This window comes from Pezoporus flaviventris, unplaced genomic scaffold (genome assembly GCF_033815535.1).
Source record: "Pezoporus flaviventris isolate CSIRO_AGI_PZ_B2104156 unplaced genomic scaffold, CSIRO_AGI_Pfla_v1 ptg000080l, whole genome shotgun sequence".
Classification (NCBI taxonomy): domain Eukaryota; kingdom Metazoa; phylum Chordata; class Aves; order Psittaciformes; family Psittacidae; genus Pezoporus; species Pezoporus flaviventris.
In genome coordinates this window covers 802,577-821,532 of record NW_026892628.1, presented here as the reverse complement: position 1 = coordinate 821,532, position 18,956 = coordinate 802,577, and the positions used below count along the sequence as shown (strand labels likewise).

Here is an 18,956-nt window from a genome sequence, read left to right as displayed (position 1 = left end):
AGTTGACATCTAGTGAGGAACAACATACATTATAAAATACGTACTCCTCCACAGTGGGAGGAGAGGGCCTTATGTAAGCTTGTTTCTTTGCTACTTTAAGTGTAGTCTCCTGAGTCCTTGAAAATGCATCCTTGGGAGCAGGGCTCTTGGGTTCAGATGGTTGCAAGTTCTGCTTTATCAGTAGGGCTTTGGTGCCAACATGGTGTTAAATCTAGATGTGATGAGTGAGAACAACAGACCTGAATGAGAAATGGTTTTAAATATTGGTGCTACTAAACTAAAAACCAGAGAGAGGCCACTGACAAGAGATGAATCAAAACCTGCAGCTCACTAAAGAGCTGTTGAGCTCTGCAGCCTTCCGAAAGAAGTGACAAGGAAAATGAGTTGACATTGGAGTAGAAACAGCAGCTCTCTCTTGCATACCTTGGACACCAGCAACGTGTACAACTATGGGATCGCTTACTGGAATATTCTAGTGGCGAGGTTCATTCAGCACTGAAGAGTGATCCCTGGCACTAACAGAACCTTTGCAGTGTCACTTTTAGTTTCCTGTACACCTGGTCAGTAAGGAATTCTTTGCTGATTTTCTTTGGTTGGTTGGGTTGTCTTTGAAATCCTGTGTCTCTGCCCTTCCTCCAGGGCTTTTCCTGGTGCAAGAAGCCAGAACTCTTACCTAATGGTGGAAAGCTGCAACTTGCTGTAACATCTCCATCACCTGGATTGCTAGAAGGTTGAGTGTTTCATTGAACAGTATCCTCAATACCCTAAATGAAGATGACTTTGATTTGTGTCTCACACACATCAGCAGCTGGTTCCCTTTGATGTTAGAGCCATGATCAGACTGAGACGGTTTCTTACACCCTGGCTTTCAGGAGGGCAGGTGACACACAACCATGTGGTTTCCCGTGGTGGTTATTTGTTGGAAATGAAATATGATTGCTGACTATGAAGTTGCTTTATCACCCATCTCTTCACACTATCACACAAGACCTGAGGTGGCAGTTTGCCAGCTGGGCTTTGCAGAGGAGGTTGACATTCACTCGCTGAAGCTGAGTTCATGCTGTTTATAGATGGTGTCCGCTCTCGGTGGTAACGGACATGCTGTCGAGTTGAGTCACTTAAACCAGCTGAAAAATAAATTGAGTTCCCCTTACACTTTCCTTCTCTTCTTTTAGTTACAGCTGCAGAAAACCCAGTATTTGCAACTGGGACAGAGTCGTGGCCAGTACTATGGTGGGTCACTGCCAAATGTGAATCAGATTGGGAACAGTGCCATGGATCTCCCCTTCCAGGTGAGTTGCTTTCTTTGCATAGGGTGTTTCTTTCTTTGTGTTGGTTAGTGCTGTGTCTGGATCTATTTTTGCCTCACCTAGGAGACGGAAGCAAATAATGCCAGGTGATGTGGAAAGCACAGTAGGGGCGTGGAAGAAGGTGCCCCCCAGGTGGGGTGCATGTTCCATGGAAGCAATGCATGGATTTTGGGAGAGGAGAATGGGAATGGGACACTGGCAGGTATCAGAATAGTCCGTTTTCTTTGGGCTGGCTGAAAAGTAGATGCAGGGAAGTACTGGCTTTACTTTCCCCTGCTGTTGTGACTCCAGAGGTAATGCACCACAGAGAGAACGTCAGTGTTTCCTGTGAATGCTTTGCTGTTAGTAAGCATGTTTGGACAGAAGATGATGTAGAGGGGTTAGGATTAGGTGATGGATGCTTTTGGGACTCCTGATTTCTATAGTCATTTGATTTCGAGTACTCATAATAATTAAAGTTTCTGCATTAGTTCTCTTTTTTTGAGTAGTAACATTTACATTTCCCCTGATAAGGATGTGGCAGGAATAAAGCGTTGCAGTTTGTGGGTTTCTGCTGAAGACTGTATTAATAAATACAGAGAAATAGATGACGTCCTCTAACTGCCTTTTGAAATCCATGTAGGCAGCTGAATTGGTGGAGGTTAAAAGCTGGAGTCTTGTGCAGGAGGAGAACCAAATGGCTATTTTAATCTGGTTGCCTTCAGGGAGCACAGTGCAGGGTTTGTAATGTCACAGAGTCCTGGGTCTGACTCCACAAGGGGCTGAGCTCTTCAAGGTTTTGTCTTTAGTTTCTTGGGAAGGAGGTTCATGGTTCCTGTTCTTTTCAAGCAACAGCATTTCAGTATTCCTGTGCCTGATGGGTGTTAATGACAGTTGTTCTATAGATTCCTTTAGCCCTGGAACTAACAGGGGGCTTGGGAGTGAATATTTAAACACTTACGAAGTGACTGAAGGACGAGACGGAAGCAGCTTGTCCTTAAACTCCAGGGTTTGCACAGTTTTCATGCACATCCCCCAGAGAATACCCAGAGGTGATCCTGTTACAGGTAACAGTGGTGACAAGTGAAAACATGAACCCATGTCGCTGAATGAGGGCCGAATCTGGCCAGGTTTTTCAGTTTCAAGCTGAAATAGGATGAAATTGCCAGCAGATACTTGTTGGAGCAGGGGAAGCCTGTCTGGTTGCCTCTGGTGGAGTGTTAGTGTCTGAGAATGTTGGTTCTTTGCATTTACAGCACAACGGAGCTGTGGCAGAAGCCTTTGGAGCAGTTCCTGTCTCTTTGGTAAACAAGCACTTAGGTTTGTGCAGATACGTATCTGGGACTGGAGTGCTTTTGCCCAGGCAGATACGTATTGGAGCACCCGTTACACTTTGCTATGCACAGTATTTATTTGATTCACCCTCCCAGCTCCAAAGGAGGCCTGGTCTGTCACATAAATACAGGTTTTGCCATGCATCCCAGTTTGGAACATGCATAAGAAGCTCTGTACAGATTCCCTGGACTTGCTGTGGTCTGTCATGTGGTTACTTCTGGTGTATGGGGGATTCATTTGATGCAGACGGTGGTTTATTTGCACTGTCTTGGCCTGTGGTTTAAGCAATCTCCAAGCATGTGCTCTTAGCCTGCATGCTGAGCTCCATTGGGAAAGGCAGAATGATGACCCAATGCTGCTTGTCACCAGGAGGCACTGAGATGTGAACTGGCAGCAGGTACCACTCCCCTCCTTCCCCCTCAGCCACCTCACTCGTTTTTACTTCAGAAGTAAATGTCTTGATAAATCTTAAAGGGACACTGTTGCTTCAGAGCTTTTTCCTTCCTGTCTCTCTTTTTCTCTTTATTTTTCAGTGTTTTGTGGAGTTTTAGTTGTGATCTCAAATCCTTGAATGTCTCTCAGGGATGTGACACAGTTCAAATTCTTAATTTTCCAAATGAAGACTCTGAGCATCCAAATCCATGCTCAGATCTGCTCTGCTTTCAAAATCACAGCTTTTTACTCTAATGAAGTACCAGGTGCCCTGTGGGGATGGGGATTGCAGTGAAGGTGCCTTGCCTGGTCTCTGCTCCAGAGGAGGTTTCCGGGGATGGTTGCTGGAGGTGATTGCCGTTGTCTCAAGTGTTTGTTCTTTTCTGATTTCCATAAGCAAGTCAGGGATTCACTTGGGATCTTTGTTCCTGGGAAGCCAGAGAACAGCATTACCCCCAGATTCCTTGCTCTGGAAGTTGTTGCCCTGTGATGGGGCTTGGTCCCTGTTTACTTGTGCCCCTGTTGCACTCACATTGGATTTTTGTTGTGGCTTTAATACAGAAATTGTACCAAAAAGGTGAAAACTTAAGAAATAACTGTTTGCGTTCAGCTCTTTGTCTGTACACTCACATGCATTGCCTTCCTTTGAAATTCCAGGTGAGCTCTGCATTCTCTATGCTCCAGACTGGCTTCTCCCTTTTTAGCAGCGCTGTGGTTGAGACCACTGGCAGAGGAAATTGCTTTTCCTGTTGACCTTCCAAGCACGCATGTGTTTGCAGATTTTGCTGCCTTTTGGGGTAGAATTGATGCAACAGCAGGACAAGGAAGAGTTTGAGACCTTTTGTTGTTGCTTTGGAGCTACGAATATGCCCAGTTCTGTGTGGTGCCAGTTAGGTAAAACCAGATTGTTGTTCAGTGTTTGCAGCAGAGATTAAACCAAGATGTTCTAATTTAAATGACTTAAAATTGAGATGCTGCGACTTGAGGTTTCTAAGTCAGCAGACAAGGAAGTCAGACTTGCTAAGGAACTGGAGCAAAACACCGTGATCTTAATGGCTGAGAGAACAGTAAAAAGTCACTGCGCTCCCTTCCTAGCCCCATGTTGACTTAAGCAGTATTCTGCTGCATATAAAGTTTTGGCCCTGAAACGAGCAAATAAACACCGCAGCCTCTTTGCATCCGTTGGTATTAACCCAGGCTGTGTGTGCCTAGAGGGAGAGGAGACTAATATTTGCTGACTAGAGAAGAGTTTTAAATAGTAGAAGGACTTTAGAAAGTTCTTACAAACCAAACATTGAAAAAGAACTGTGAAACTTGTTAGAAATCCTCAGTGAAACAGCCCAAACCGGACACTTGGGAGAGAAGAAAAGCAGCAGAGACAAAAGCTTGACATGGGAGCCAGATGGTTCTGTGGCTTGGCAGACAGGACAGTGCATTTGCCACGTGCAGCACCTGAATGGAGGAGGAAAATTTGGATTTCCAAACAGATGGTGTTGAGGGACTCAGCAAAGCTGTTCACATTGGCAAGCACTGGAAGGCTGTGGAGCCTTTTTTCCCCCGGAGACCCATATATTGCTGTTGGAGTGGGACCATTTGGTACTTCCTTTCCTGCCCCACAGGTATTCACTGGGAAGGGCTTTTGAAAACACAGGAGTTTTCCAGTTTTGTCTGGGAATTCATCTTCCCTGTCCCTCCTCTGCTGTCCTCATGCTCTGCATTCACTTACTGACAAGTGAGTGCTCTCCAGATAATGGCAGTGACAGGGCTCAAAGTGGAATCAACCCACCCAGGTGCAGCCTGAGCAAGATGAAAATCACTTACTGGATGCTCTAAGTTTTTCTAGACAGAGGAGGAAGGAAACTGCTTTTCTTTTAATTCTATCAGTGTCCCCTTAAAATAATCACACTGAGAGGAGGGGTGAAAGGAGGCTCTGAGAGAACGTGGCGTGTTCTGGTGAACGTTAGGCTCACTGTGCATCTCCTTCCTGCATCTCCTGCCCTTGTAGTTGAAGCTCTGGTTGTCAGCATGTTCCTTCTGGATGCATGCTGCATGCTGCACCAAGGGAATGGACCCAGCAGTTGTCAGGAGGCTCCTGCCACGCTCACGGTGGTATTGCAGAGCTACAAAGGCTGGAGAGCAGCGCTGATGTATGCCAGGGCAGGTCTAGCATGGTCTGCCTCCACTTGTCTCTGATCTCTGTCTGGAAGAGAGAGCCTTAGTAATTGCTTTCCATGGCTATTATGAAAGTGATAGTGAAGGAAACATGTACATGGTTACACTTGCCCATATCCTTTTTGAGTTTCATTCCTTAGAATAACACAGCCTTGCATACAAATGGCTGGGGGCTGGGGCAGACTGCTCCTGCCTGTGGTTTTCTGCTTCTAATTTCATTTGTGTCTCTCAGACTCCTTTTCAGTCCTCGGGGCTGGACACAAGCAGAACAACTCGGCACCACGGGCTGGTGGACAGAGTGTATCGTGACAGAAACCGCCTCGGCTCCCCGCATCGCCGCCCGCTCTCCGTGGATAAACATGGAAGACAAATATCCTTTGGCTCAGGAGCTGGCGGGGACGCCCGCCCTTTCCACAGCATCACTTCCCAGTTCTTACAGTTCCCTTCTTCCTCCCTCCTCACCTGTCAGCAGAGTTGCTTCCCATCTCAGTTAATGTCACCTGCTTTTGCTGAGCTGTGATCTAGCCTATAAATACATGCTGCTCTGTGAAGTAAGCATTTACCTGTCTCAGTTTCCTCAGCTCTGAGTGGGGATACACACAAAGCTGAGGGGGACTGAGATCCTTGGGGTGATTGGTGACAGCCAACATGGCTTCACTAAGGGCAAATTGTGCCTGACAAATTTAGTGGCTTTCTACAGCAGGGTTAGAAGGTTTTGCCAAGGGCCTGTAGGGACAGGACAAGGGGGAATGGCTTTAATCTGCCAGAAGAGAGGCTGAGATGAGATCTTAGGCAGAAGTTCTTTCCTGTGAGGGTGCTGAGGTGCTGGCACAGGTTGACCTGTGGCTCAGGCATTACGGCAATCCAGATAATGCTTTGTTTTGAGTGTCCTTTTAAAGTCAGGTTGCTCCCCATAAGGAGGCTGCTTGCCTTTCCCATGGGAGCGCAGTGGTTCTGACAGGGTCATTTGAATTATTCCTTAGGGAAAGATCTCAAATAGGCTTCCTTCTTGAGTGAGCAAGTGCTGTTCTTCCCTTAACTGCTGGAGTCACGTGGACAGCTGTCCGTATGGCACTGTGTATCTGTCACCTCCCTCAGACACAAGCTGGAGAAGGTTGGTAGCACAATTGTCTGTGTTCTCTGATCCCACAACACTACCACGTCCAACAGAAGCCTTGGTTGCTCCCCACAGCATTTTGCCATCTGAATTTGCCTTCCTGAATTTAGAATTTGTTTTTTTCTTCTATTATGCTTAATGTTTTAGATGCCCTGCCTTTCAAATGAAGGTGTTTCAGCTAATGGCATCTTTGCAAAGGCAAATCTTGCTGGGTGTTCCAGGGCATACCCCAAAACTGAGCTGTCAAAGACCTGGGTGTTTCTCCCTGCGCAGAAGCTGGGTTAGTCTGCCCTTGCAAGCCTTTGAGTTTGAGTCATTTCCCCTCCCTGTGAAACAGGGATGTTTTCAAAGACTGGCATAACCAAAGTATTTCTAAGCAGTTTTCAGCTTCAAAATTGCATTATTTGATCGTGCATTATCCTAACAAAGGTTATCAAATAATTCTGTAGTGACTGCCACCACTTTATCCTATGGTGGATAATCTCCATCCCATTGTTGAAGCAATTGCTCTTCAAACCTGAATGAATTTGTTCTGTGAATTGATGGTTTCATGGGGAGATTGTGCTTGGTGTGTGCCATGTATAGAGTAGGGTTTTTTTAATGCAGAGTGTTCAGGTTTTCCTGAGTTGGTTACATTTATCTGAATTGAAGCCTCCTTTTCTCTAGAGACAATAAAAATTCATTTTTGTGGCCTTCTTTCCAGGACAAATTCCGATTCTGCCTTGCACCAGAGCACGATGACTCCAGCTCAGCAAGAGTCCTTCACAGGAGGGTCCCAGGACATACAGCAGAAAAGAGGTAAAGAGAGGAAATAGCTGTAGCTTGCACAGTGTTGTACTTCAGATTTTATGCGCATGTGTTGCTGTTCACCTGTTTCTGTCAAGACACGTATGTGTAACGCCTGCTGGATTCAGATACACAAGAACTGGAGCAAAGAGCCACATTTACTTTTCTGGGTACTGAGATCCAGAAAAGATCATGCAAAGCTAAGGCAGAACATTTTCCTGAACCCTGTATTCTGTGATTCCAAGACCTTGCCCTGTGGGGATAAGTAATGTGAGCTGTGGGACCCTGGAGGTGAGGCTGCTGTCAGCAGTACTAGAGGTTTGCAGTTTGGAGTCACTTCTTGACAAAGTGTAGAGGTCACAGGCGTTTCGTGGTCAGGGGTAAATATCATGAAGTAGCAAGACTTCATCTAGTTGTTATTCTGGGATTGTGATCAGTGAATACACCCTCAGAGGCAATGCTTGCAGCCAGTCCTCTGACTCCCTTTGGAGTTAGGAGCTGGAGCAGCGTAACCCTCCAGCACTAACAATTCGGGTGCCCTCTGCTGGCCCTTGTTCCTGCTGTCAGCGCAAGAAAAACATGCAAAGCTCTTAAATCTGCCCAGAGAAATTTAATCCTTAAACAATCACCCAGAGCTGGGTGAACACCCAACACTCAGGTGTGTATGAGCTGTACTGCAGCTCTTCCTTGTGCTTCCAGAGCTGTAAAACATTAAATAGTGATCACCTTAAGCAGTCTTGTGTAAATATGGATTTAGAATCATCACTCTTAAAGGCTTCTGGTGATGCATCTCTCTGACTGGGCTTGCTTTTGCTGTTTCTGTGTCACCTTGCTATTAGCATGATGAAACAGTTGCTTGCTCTGAACAAACCCATGTTCTGTCAATATGGAGAAGGAACAGCCTTATAGCATTTCTCTATCCTAGGGAAGATGGTCCAGATTTTTCCCCATTGGAATTTGTCCTGTTGGCCACCCATTAAACATCAGGTGTACATCACTTGGCAAAATGCAAAAGACAGGAAAAACTAGGTCCCGAGACGCACTCTTCCATTTAGAGACTAAATTGGAGGCCAACATTTTTGAAGTGTGATTTGCTTTGTTGTATTTTGAAGCCTGTGATGTCTCCTTGCTGGTTAAATACAACTTTAGTCTCTTCTGGTGTTCATATTTTCAGTTCTGGTCTCCCAGCAGTGCCACTCTTTCACATTCAGTGCTAATAACTTACTTCAGAGTTCTCAAATGGTTAAAACTTCCAACCTGAACATTTCCTACTGAGAAGCTTAATATGATAGAATCCCTGTTGGTCTTATTTTTTAGTTTTATTACTGACTGTCCCTGGAATGGAGGAGACCCCCTCTGAGGCAGACAAAACCCTCTCTAAGCAAGGATGGGACACTAAAAAGGTAGGAATCTCCCACACCAAAGTGTACCCATTTTGTTTTCTGACTGTATTAATTCAATGAATGCTCTAAATATTGTCAACTGAAATGAAGTACTTACAGAGATTAGAGATTAAATGCTGTATTTAGAAATAAATCACTAAACATTAGCTCAGAAAGGCACTTCATATGTATGTGTGTGTGCACATGTTTGATGATACCAGGAGAAACTCTACATTTGAGCCTTGTTGGGCCAGTAAAGCAGAAAAGGTGACAAGGCTCCTCCAAGAGTTTCACAGAGCTCGTGTAGAAATGTATTAAATAAAACTTCCTAATTGGAGTATATCCTAAGCAGTGATTTCCAGCAGGATCTTTGCCTTTAAACATGTCTTCCTTCTGTTTTAGACTGGGTCATCGAGACCTAAATCATGTGAAGTTCCAGGAATCAAGTAAGTTTTGAGCAATTATTTTTTTTCTAAAGAGCATTGAAATCTCTAAGGAAGGATGTTGCGTATGGAATGTCCTCCTGCTTCTGAGCTTTCTGAAAAGCCCTTGGATGGTGCAAACGCAATAGATGCGAGACAAGCCAGAACCTCTATGAGTGACCCCTTGGATCCTAAATCTCTGGCTATGCACTACAATAGATAATACAACAGATAGTGCAATATACAGTTTGTGTGTGCCACCTTCCTTTTTCAAAACAGACTGTACAAGATTTGTCCAGGCTGACTTGTAATCAGAGACCTGTTTTCTTTTTCTCTCTCCCTTATTTAGCATCTTTCCATCAGCTGACCAGGAAAACACTACAACACTGATTCCTGCTACGCATAACACAGGTGGCTCCCTGCCAGACCTGACAAACATCCATTTCCCTTCCCCTCTCCCAACACCGTTAGATCCTGAGGAATCCACATTCCCAGCCCTGAGTAGCTCCAATAGCACCGGAAATCTTGCTGCCAATCTGACTCACTTGGGCATCAGCACGGCCAGTCAGGGTAAGAGCGGAACTCTGGGGCACTTCTGCACATTGTCCGTAATCATAGAATCGTGGATTGCTTTGGGCTGGAGAGGACCTTAAAGCTCCTCCAGCTCCAACCCCTGCCACAGGCAGGGACCCCTTCCACTGGAGCAGCTTGCTCCAAGCCCCTGTGTCCAACCTGGCCTTGAGCACTGCCAGGGATGGGGCAGCCACAGCTTCTCTGGGCACCCTGTGCCAGCGCCTCAGCACCCTCGCAGGGAAGAGCTTCTGCCTAAGAGCTCATCTCAGTCTCCCCTCGGGCAGGTTAAAGCCATTCCCCTTATCTTGTCCCTACATCCATTGTCCAAAGCCCCTCTCCAGGTTTCTTGTGGCCCCTTCAGGCACTGGGAGCTGCTCTAAGGTTAGTGCAAAAGCTGCGTTTTGATTATGTGACTTAAAAGTTGTCTTTGATTTTTCTCATGTTCTTGGTGCCCAAGTCTGCTTTTTTGTTTGGGTTTTGTCTATTTTATGTATAAGACTTAGAGGAGAGACTAGAACCCAAAGCAGCCTCTCTTGTAATTCACTGCCCTTAACCCCAGCAGCCTTCATCTTTTGGCAGTATCTTGAGTAGACCTTTTGTTTTCATCCCTGTGTGAGGATGCTTTTAGAGAGAGAGCGTTGCTGGCTTCAGTTGACTCCAGTTTCCTCTTCTGAGCAATCAGGAGTACCGTGGAGCCTTCACAAGGTGTGCTAGTTTTTATAAGCTTGACTGCTTAAGTTTGGAAAAGACCCTGAATATTCAGGCTGCATAATACAGGGGGGCTTTGGGAAGTAATGCCAAGTGCACCCCTTGACCTCTCACAGCTCTCAGTGAGGAGCCTCTGTGTTAGAACTGAAATCTATCAAGTTCAGCCTGATCTCCTGATCGTTTCAGGACTTTACATGCAAATACCCTCCGCTGGGGATTGTGATTTCTTAAAGGATTGCACTGGATCTTGAGGGCTGTGGATTGTTATTGTCAGTGGCAGTTGCATCATTCCTAGATTAGAAATGAGGCGTTGTATCCAAAAATACAAGTGGATTTCCTGTGTTAGGCAGGATTCCCTTACCCACTTATAAACCCTCTCATATGTTGGGAAGAGGAAATAATTCTCATTAGGTTCTGACTGAGCAGTTGCACTTGAGCACGAAGCAAGAGGATGGTTTAACCATTTGAGTACGGAGCCAGACAGCAGCTCTAAGCATCCCTTACCAAGTGTTCTGGGCTCAAAAGAGACGCTCGGGCAGAGCTATAGTGTGTGTAAAAAGAAACAAGCTACTTGCATGGAGTCAGGCCAGGGTGGGTTGCTGAATGTTTTGCCATGCCCATAATTAGCAGAGTAAATGGTTCAAACCCGACCTGGGAAGTGTATAATTGCCTTGAAAACATTGCCACATCTATCAAAGACATCACAAATGAAAAAGCTCCACTCATTGATGATTTTCCTGTGCCTCTTTGGAGACCATCCCATAGTTTAATCATTGGCATAGTCAGTGTTGGGGGCTTTTCAAACTGATTTTTTCAAACCTTCCTCACCTCTCTTATTTCTAGCTCTTGAGCAGAGAACACAAAGGCTTTGGGACCTTCAGCAGCTAGGTGCATTGCCCAGACCTGCCCCAGGAGGAGTTGGGGAACCAAACTCCTGTGAGGTTACCAAGACCTTTGGGAGCACATTTGTGCCTTTGAGCTTGTGAGTTCACTGCCATGTTCCGTGGGGCCAGGTTGGGTTTGGAAACATGGCAGGGAGGCAGCCTGCCGGATCCGCGCCGCTCGAGCCAGTTTGCCTGCTGGCTCCTTGGCAGCCCGGGCTTCCTGGCTCCCTGGCAGCCTGCCTGGAAGCCCAGAACGTTTGCCAAGTGCCTGGGAGCTCACAGGCTCCTGTGAATTGCTGCTTCCTGGCAGCTCCAGAGGAGCAGCTCGCTCACTAGATTGGCCTGAAATCCCTTTGCAGGTGTCTCAGTTCCTTCAGGGTGAGGCAGAAAAGAGGGGAGGTTTCAAAACTTGCACGTTTTGGTCTGGAATTTAAACGTTACACCACTTGAGTTGATCCCTACCTCCTGCCAGGTCGTGGCTCTTTGGGGTGTGAAGGATATTTCCTGCCTTCCTGTGTGCTGAGGATGGAGTACTTCCTGTGTAACCAGTTTTTCTGCTGCTTTTTCCATTAAATAGGTGTTTGCTTTTAGAATCTCTCAAGTGCCCTCTGATTAGTCTTGTTATGCGATCTGTTACCTTCTTCCTGAAGTTGGAGCCCTTACAAATAGAGCAGAGGGTGCTTTTCCTGGGATCAGTGCCTGCAGCCCGGGAGGCGTGGGAGAGCAATCCCGATGGATTCTGTAAACCACTGAAGCTGCTTTGTCTGTTGCCATTTCAAGCCTGTGTCTGTGCATGAACCTGAAGAACAGTGACTGGTTTGGGTCCAGGGTAAACCACAGGGATCTTCCTCTCATCCTGATGCTCTTCACCCTGACAGAATCAATTGCAATGAGCTAATGTGTTCCAGCCCCATTGGCTGAGGTGCATCCAGTGCTTTGCGTTAAGCTGGTGTCTGCTCAGGCCGTTCACTTCTGGTCACTTTGGGATTACCTCCACGCAGGTGTCAATAAACCCTTGCTCTGTTCCTGTCCCTTCCTGGCAGGAATGTCACCGCCGGCTCCGGCCCCGCAGCACCGCCCGGCCGCTGTCAGCCCCCTCTCCCTGAGCGCCGACTCCCGGCGGCCGCAGTCGCAGCAGATGTCTCCTACACTGTCCCCTCTGTCACCCATCACTCAGGTAGGAACTTACTTGGAGAATTCCATGTTTCCAAGCACAGGTTGATTGTGTTTCTGTACCCAGGGGGAAGCTGGCTCTGAGGCTGGAACTTCCTCCCTCTTCTGTTGTTTTCTTCTGTGTTCATAAATTCAGAGCCTTATAAAGGGGGAGGTTTGGAGAGGGGACAGATTTTACTTCTGCTTTCGAGAACTGTGGCAGAAACCATCTCTGGGGACACTTTAATGCGACTGTCCCAAAGTTAGTGGTGAGATTTTGATAGACATTTCTCTTAATTCATGAGTGAAGCTCAAATGGCTTTTGAAACTGATTTCCTGAGTGTGACTCTGTGACTGATGGGATTATCAGATTCTGACCTGGACGTTCAGCTGGGCTTTAAGCCTAGTTGAATTTGTTTATTGTACACTGGAGGTGATCTGAAGTCTTTTGAAACATGTTCTGGACTGTTTCTGAACCTTTAGGTAACATTTTTTAAATGCAAGGTGAGATTGATTTAGTGCATTTCTCTTAGAGTGAAAGTTGATGTGCGGGAAAGTGAAGGGGAATCATGTGTCAGCGTGAATTACTTTGGTTCTTCTTTTCAAGGCCGTGGCTATGGATGCATTGTCTCTGGAGCAGCAGCTTCCCCCATATCCATTTTTTACCCAGACAACTTCCCAGCAACAGCAGCAGACGCAGGTGGCAAGTACCCTGCCTCAGAACACTCCTTTAATGCAGACCTCTGGCTTACAGCGAGGAGCACAGCTCCCCCCGCTCTCTGTCACGGTACCTTCTACCATCCCACAGTCACCTCCGGGTAGCCAGACCCAGCCATCCATGGGAATAGACATCAACTCGGTAAGCTTGGCTGCATCCCAGAACGCTTCATCCAGCACAGCTTTCTTGTGGAAAACCCAACAGTGTACAGCCTAAAGCCAGAGATCTGGCTGGGCAGACCCTTCTGTAACTGTCCTTTGAGGCAGAGAATGAAGTAGACTTAAAATGGGTTTGGTGGAATCCACATTTTAATGTTTTACAGAGAAAAACTCGGGTTTAATGTGTGCTTAAGGTGGCCAGGTGTTCATAAAATGGTGTCCGTGTTTGATTAGAGCAGATTAAATAGATCAGGATTGGTTTCATACCTTCCTGCTGCTGCTGCCTTGATACGTTCCAGGGTGTTAAACGTAATGTGCGCCCAGCATCTTGTAGGCTCCACAGTGTGCAGTAGGCTGAAGGAGTTAGAGCTAAGAGTAAAGAAAGCAAAGTGCTAACAAGCATTTTTCCAGAGTTGGAGAGAACCAGATATTTTCTCTATTTTCTACGTTTAGAACTCTATTTTTAAGGAATTTTAGAGCATACATTATTATCCAAAACCTGAGTATGTGCCTGCCTTCAGATGCGCAGGAGAACTGGAGTGTGTGTATACACCCCCTGGGGATTTATGGGCACATTTCTTGCTTGTTTTAACATGGTCTATTATGGAATGTTCTGTTTCAGCATCTGCAGATCCAAACTGCAGAGACCTGGGGAGCAAGGGAAGGGTTTCACAGCTTGTTCTCTGCTCATTCCACCCCACTAGGTAGGATCTCAGTGGTCTGACCTGTTGTGTCCTCCTGCCAGTGTCATAGTGACAGTAACTGGCTTGAGGATGGGAAGAAATCATTGTCTATTGATATTGATAGCACTTGATCGGGGATTTCATTTGTGGCTGAGTGCTGATAAGTGGTTCTTGAATGAAGCTGCTTCCCTTTCAGGACTGAAAGGGGAAGAGGGAAGGACGAATCCAGCACTGGAAAGGATACCAGCCTGCTCAGAATGTGCCCCAGTGCTTTGATTCTAATACTCACGTAGCTAGAGATGATTCTGATTTTCATTCTTTGCTTTCTGTGTTGCTTTCCTCATCCTAAACTTCTTTATGGCCTTAACTTTTAGGGTGCTGTGCTTATCTTTCCAAGCAACTGAAATCATTTGTAAATAAGCTGAATTTTGAAGCTAGTTTATCCAGAAAGCTGTTGGAGCTGTGCTATGGTCTCGCTGACAACTTCAGTGCAGTTTTTGTGGAGTGGTATTGAAGTTCCTTTTGCTGTAGTTTGGTTACTCACTGTTTAAAGAGTGTGAGTAGCAACACGTAACAGAAAGGGTCAGATGTATTTTCATGAGCTTCACAGAATTCGGTGTCAGGAAGCATCAGTAGTACAGTGTTCTCGTGGTTAAAGTACTTTGCTTACAGCTACTGGGTTGCAGGTTCTCCTCAATCATCTGTTAATTTCTGAAGGAGGTATGATGAGAAGAGCTGCACTTACTCTTTAATTACTGCGACTTCCTATTTAAATGCCATGAAGATGATTAATTTGTTCAAACCTGGGTTCTTTATGACCCCAAAAAAGGTAAATCCTTGCAGATGTCTTCTCAGAATGACAGGGAACAATGTAAATGTCACTAATACAAAGCTGCAGAATGGAGTGGAGATTCTCAGACAGTGTCTGCTCTGTGTCCTGGGGTAAAAGGCAGCTTTGAGGATTCCAGTCTGCATGGATGTAACTTTCATTTTGATGAGGCTCTTTGAGAGCAGGCAGAGGAATAGCAGAAGGGCTTCCCGAGATCTAAGCACAGGTCAGGGACGTGTGGTTATGGCAGATTGAATTGGAGAATAAATGATGGGATTTTTGAGTTATTCCCAGCTTTCAGGGCTTCTTTTCCCTGAATTTCCTTAAATTGGCTGCCCAGATTGGGATTTTTTAAAAATTAAGGATGACTGAGGCCAGGGAGGAAATACTCCATCAGTTCTGCTCATGCAGCAGCACTCCCTGCTCCAGCCAGGCCCTGCCACGCTGATCCCCTGCCTCTGCATCGCTCACAGTAATCCTGTCTTCACACATAGCCAAGAACTCCTCCAGAGGATGGTTTCTCCCGGCTTCCTCGGGCTCTCTACGCCAAAAGTTGTTAATTTTCCCAGCTTCCATCAATCCCATGGTCTTTAATTCTGTGTTGTTCTGTAGGCTTCACTCCAGCAGTACCGCAGTAATGCTGGATCCCCAGCCAACCAGTCTCCCACCTCTCCTGTCTCCAATCAAGGCTTCTCTCCTGGCAGCTCCCCTCAAGTAAGGGACTCTGTGCTTCCACAGGCCTTGCTTCTTGTGTTTGTTTGAGTTGAGTCTCTCCATTACTGACCCATAGTTGTCTCACTGTACCTGTGTGTGCCTCATGCATTACCAATGTCTCATCTTGTTTGCAGTTTCATTCAGTTCAGAGTTTTTCAATAGCTGGTGAATTGCCTTTTGACTGATCAAAGCTGCGATTTGAACACTCTTTAACTCGGTTCTTTCTCTGGGGTGTACCATAGACAGAGCCTCCAGGTAGAGCCCTTCAGTCAGCAGTACCAGGTAGAGCTGGGGGACAAGGCAAGGGGGGAGAGAGGGAAATACAAGTGCTTCCTGCAGCAGGGAAACTCCTGTGGCTGAGTATCCCCTGTGTGGCCACACGTGTTTCCATCAGGACCTTTTTTTTTTACATGGGAACATACACTCGGAAAGAAACCACTGGAGAAAATGCTTTTAAGATTAGCAGCTGTGTTGTGGCTTGTAAGGAATGGGTTCTGAACACGCTCTTTTGCATGCTGGCTGGTTTTTCCCCCTCTGAATGTATATATTCTTCTACATCCATGTGTCCTATATGCAAGTCACAGCTTGGGGCGTGTGGAAGGGGAATTTTTACCTGCCAGCAGCAAGGCAGTTGAGCAAGTCTTCGGGGGTGCCCCAGTGTGAGGAAGTGAGGGTATTTCAGCATAGAAATAAGCTGGTGCTGCTCCAGTAGCTCCATAGGGGTGCCTTCTCCCTAGATCCCTCCTGTAGAAAGAAGATGGAGGAAGTTCTTTCAGAGCATCACAGCAGAGTCTGAAAATGCGTTTTCTGTTTCATTATTTAACATTTAAGGCTGCAAGGAGGATCCTGTCTAAATAAGTGCTGCCCCTTCATGGTTCCAAAGCAGAAGCTTTGTCTCTCCTTGCCATTAGCCAGAGGCAGGTCACTGGTAAGCTCAGCAACAGAGCCGAGTGCCAGGACAGTCTGGATTTTCTTAATCCCTGCTGAATTGCTTCTTAACTTCTCTCTCTTCTGCTGCTTCTCTGAGTTCTGCTGTTCTGGCTGTGCCCCAGAGGAAACAAGCAAACTCGCTCCTCGAGGCTGTCCCATAGAGCAGAGCTGTTGCCACTCCTGCTGCAGGTTCTCAGGCAGTGCCCCCGCTGTTGATTTTTGTGTTGATTTTCTTCCCCCCCTTGGCTTCTCAATAAAATGCTCTTGGTTTTGTCCACAGACTTGTTGCCGCTGGCCAGGCCAAAGTGCAGCCAGCACTCCCCAGTGGAGCACACAGTGACTCTAGTTCATCCTGTCAGCTCCTGCTTAGGAGGTGTTTCCAGCAGGGCATGGTAGCTCTTAGTGAAAGGAAGAGGGTTTATCAATACCACTTACTTTAGTATTGGCCTTTTCAAAACAACCACACAATCCTTCATGTTTGCTGAATTAAAAGCGATGCCTCCATCAGTGACCCAAGAGCTGCCTCTGGTGGTTGTTGCAAAAATGAAGCTTGGAGAGAAGCAATGGGGGAACTGAAAAACCAGTTCTGGAGAACAGTTTGGGTTGGTTGAGGTGGTGGGGGCAGCTCCCAGACAGCAGCATCCCTCAGCTGTAGGGTGATCTGTAGAGGAAAGGGAGAGTGGTTCCGACCACAGAATGTTCCCACTGTGGAACAGCGTGGTCCTGGCTGATGAGAGTGGGTTGAAGGAGGTGTGACCAGGTGGGCATCCCCACTCGCTTCTCTGCCTGGATTAACTCTAGGTGAAACCATTCTGAGCCTGTCAGTGACATGAGTGACACGCTCTGAAAACAGCAACCTGTGGTTTGGTTTTCTTCTCGCCTCTGGTTCATTCACCACAAGTGAATTTCCCGTTTTTCCACATCTCCAGATGGATTGGCTTGTGTCCCCCATGTGTGTGTATTCTCCAGGGGCTCCCTGTTCAAACATGGATTGAAAAGCTCTGCTTGTAGCTCCCAGCTCTGTGTTTGCATGGCTTTCCATTGACAATGCCTCGTTTCTTGCTACGTTGTTCCTCTCTAACACCTAGCAGACTGTTCCAATTAGCTGGAATCTGCTTTGTTTAGTAGGATGGCTGCATACTGGATATTATGGTATGTATTTTTAGATTAATAGGGGGTTTGCGATTTGGGGTTTGTTTCTTTCCCTTGCAGTCACCACATCATTAACCCAAGAAGATGTACTGTTGACAAAACAGACCTCACCCAGCGTGTCTGGAGGAGCTGGTGGTAGCAAGATGTTTTTCACAGGGTTGTCGATAAATTATTCCGGGACTCCGAAGTGTTGAAGTAATGACATTTCCAGTTGATTTCCTCTGGGAGGTTTAGTGCTTGCAGATGTAATACCCGGTGTACTTCAGAGCTGGGGAGTGAACCAGAGCTTGAGTGTTTTGGTAGGAGTTGCTAACGTGGACTTGCACAAAGAGATTTTGGTCTCCTGTTTATTATTTTTTGGACTTTCTGGTTTGGAAATGGTGCTCAGTGGGGTGCAGGGAGAAATAAAACCCCTTGATGCTCTTTGTTGCTCTTGACCAGAATTGTGTTTCTAGTGCTGGTCCAAACTGGCTTTGGTTCACGTTGAGTACGTGACATCCCAAAGTACACATTGACTAGGAATTCGTTATAAAGCAAGACACAGCTCTGGAGCCACATCTGCCACATGAGACAGGGGTGGTTTTCCCATGATAGAGTTCAGCTTGGTTCATCCTCATCTTGAGGTTGCCCCAGGCTCTGACTCCATTTTCCTTGGAAGGCAGGAGCGCTTGTAGCAGATGTCAAATTTGAACAGCGAGGAAGCTGTGGCTGCCCCATCCCTGGCAGTGCTCAAGGCCAGCTTGGACACAGGGGCTTGGAGCAAGCTGCTCCAGTGGAAGGGGTCCCTGCCCATGCCAGGGGCTTGGAGCTGGAGGAGCTTTAAGGTTCTTTCCAACACAAAGCACTCTGTGGCTCAGTGTGGTTCTTTGTTTTGTTAATGTAAGTAGTGCTTTGCATTTTCTCTCATGAGGTCCAATGTGGCTCTTGCTTGTGATGTTTGTAGCTTCCTGGTAGCCTTGTCTCACACAAGGGATAGAGCAGCTACCACAGCTTTGAGGCCCAGGTGCTAAAAGGGAAGACTGGCCCCAGTTAGAACCATTTTTACCTGCTTCTAAGGAGGGCATGGGGTGGGGTGTAAAGCTGCAAAGACACTGTAGTCGTTCTGTGCTCACAGCTGTGACAGATCACAAATGCACAGGAAAGGCAATCAAAAGCTTATTTTTGTCCATAAAACCCTATTCTTGGCTTTAACCAGTCTTAAGGATGAGCTGGCTTCATGTAGTTAAACCATTTCTTACTGAGAAGCTGCCAATGAGCTCTGATGGAGACTTGGAGGCAGTTGTCTGCTGCTGTTGCTGGCTTTGCCAATGGCTAACCAGGAATCGCAGCACCATGGATGTCTGTGAGGCTCCTGTTTCTCCTCTTCTGGTGGGTTGGTTTGCTTTGAAAGAAGGTATTGTTGCTCCTTTCCTGAGAGTCACAACAAGGTTGTGAACGACTCGGGGGGTTTATTCCATCTTTTTCCTTGCATGCAACCTGCAAATCTGCTGCACTGAGACACGTTGCTGATGGAGGAGGGA

General features: G+C 46.6%; 2 protein-coding genes across 9 annotated transcripts in view; both read left to right on the top strand.

Moving 5' to 3' along the window:
- The window catches only part of DDX49 (DEAD-box helicase 49), a 139,765-nt gene that overhangs the window by 17,316 nt on the left and 103,493 nt on the right, over positions 1 to 18,956 (top strand). The window lies entirely within an intron of this gene.
- CRTC1 (CREB regulated transcription coactivator 1) overlaps positions 1 to 18,956 on the top strand; it is a 44,335-nt gene that overhangs the window by 17,387 nt on the left and 7,992 nt on the right. For 2 of the 8 annotated variants that reach the window (XM_061474685.1, XM_061474681.1), the window contains exons 2-12: positions 1,176 to 1,292; positions 2,546 to 2,593; positions 5,461 to 5,598; positions 6,281 to 6,342; positions 7,049 to 7,143; positions 8,449 to 8,534; positions 8,916 to 8,959; positions 9,285 to 9,505; positions 12,102 to 12,277; positions 12,860 to 13,111; positions 15,253 to 15,354. In XM_061474685.1, coding sequence (XP_061330669.1) covers positions 1,176 to 1,292; positions 2,546 to 2,593; positions 5,461 to 5,598; positions 6,281 to 6,342; positions 7,049 to 7,143; positions 8,449 to 8,534; positions 8,916 to 8,959; positions 9,285 to 9,505; positions 12,102 to 12,277; positions 12,860 to 13,111; positions 15,253 to 15,354 — 1,341 coding nt within the window. The remainder of the gene's footprint in view (positions 1 to 1,175; positions 1,293 to 2,545; positions 2,594 to 5,460; positions 5,599 to 6,280; positions 6,343 to 7,048; positions 7,144 to 8,448; positions 8,535 to 8,915; positions 8,960 to 9,284; positions 9,506 to 12,101; positions 12,278 to 12,859; positions 13,112 to 15,252; positions 15,355 to 18,956) is intronic. The other 6 variants (XM_061474689.1, XM_061474687.1, XM_061474688.1 and 3 more) reach the window with 4 other exon arrangements.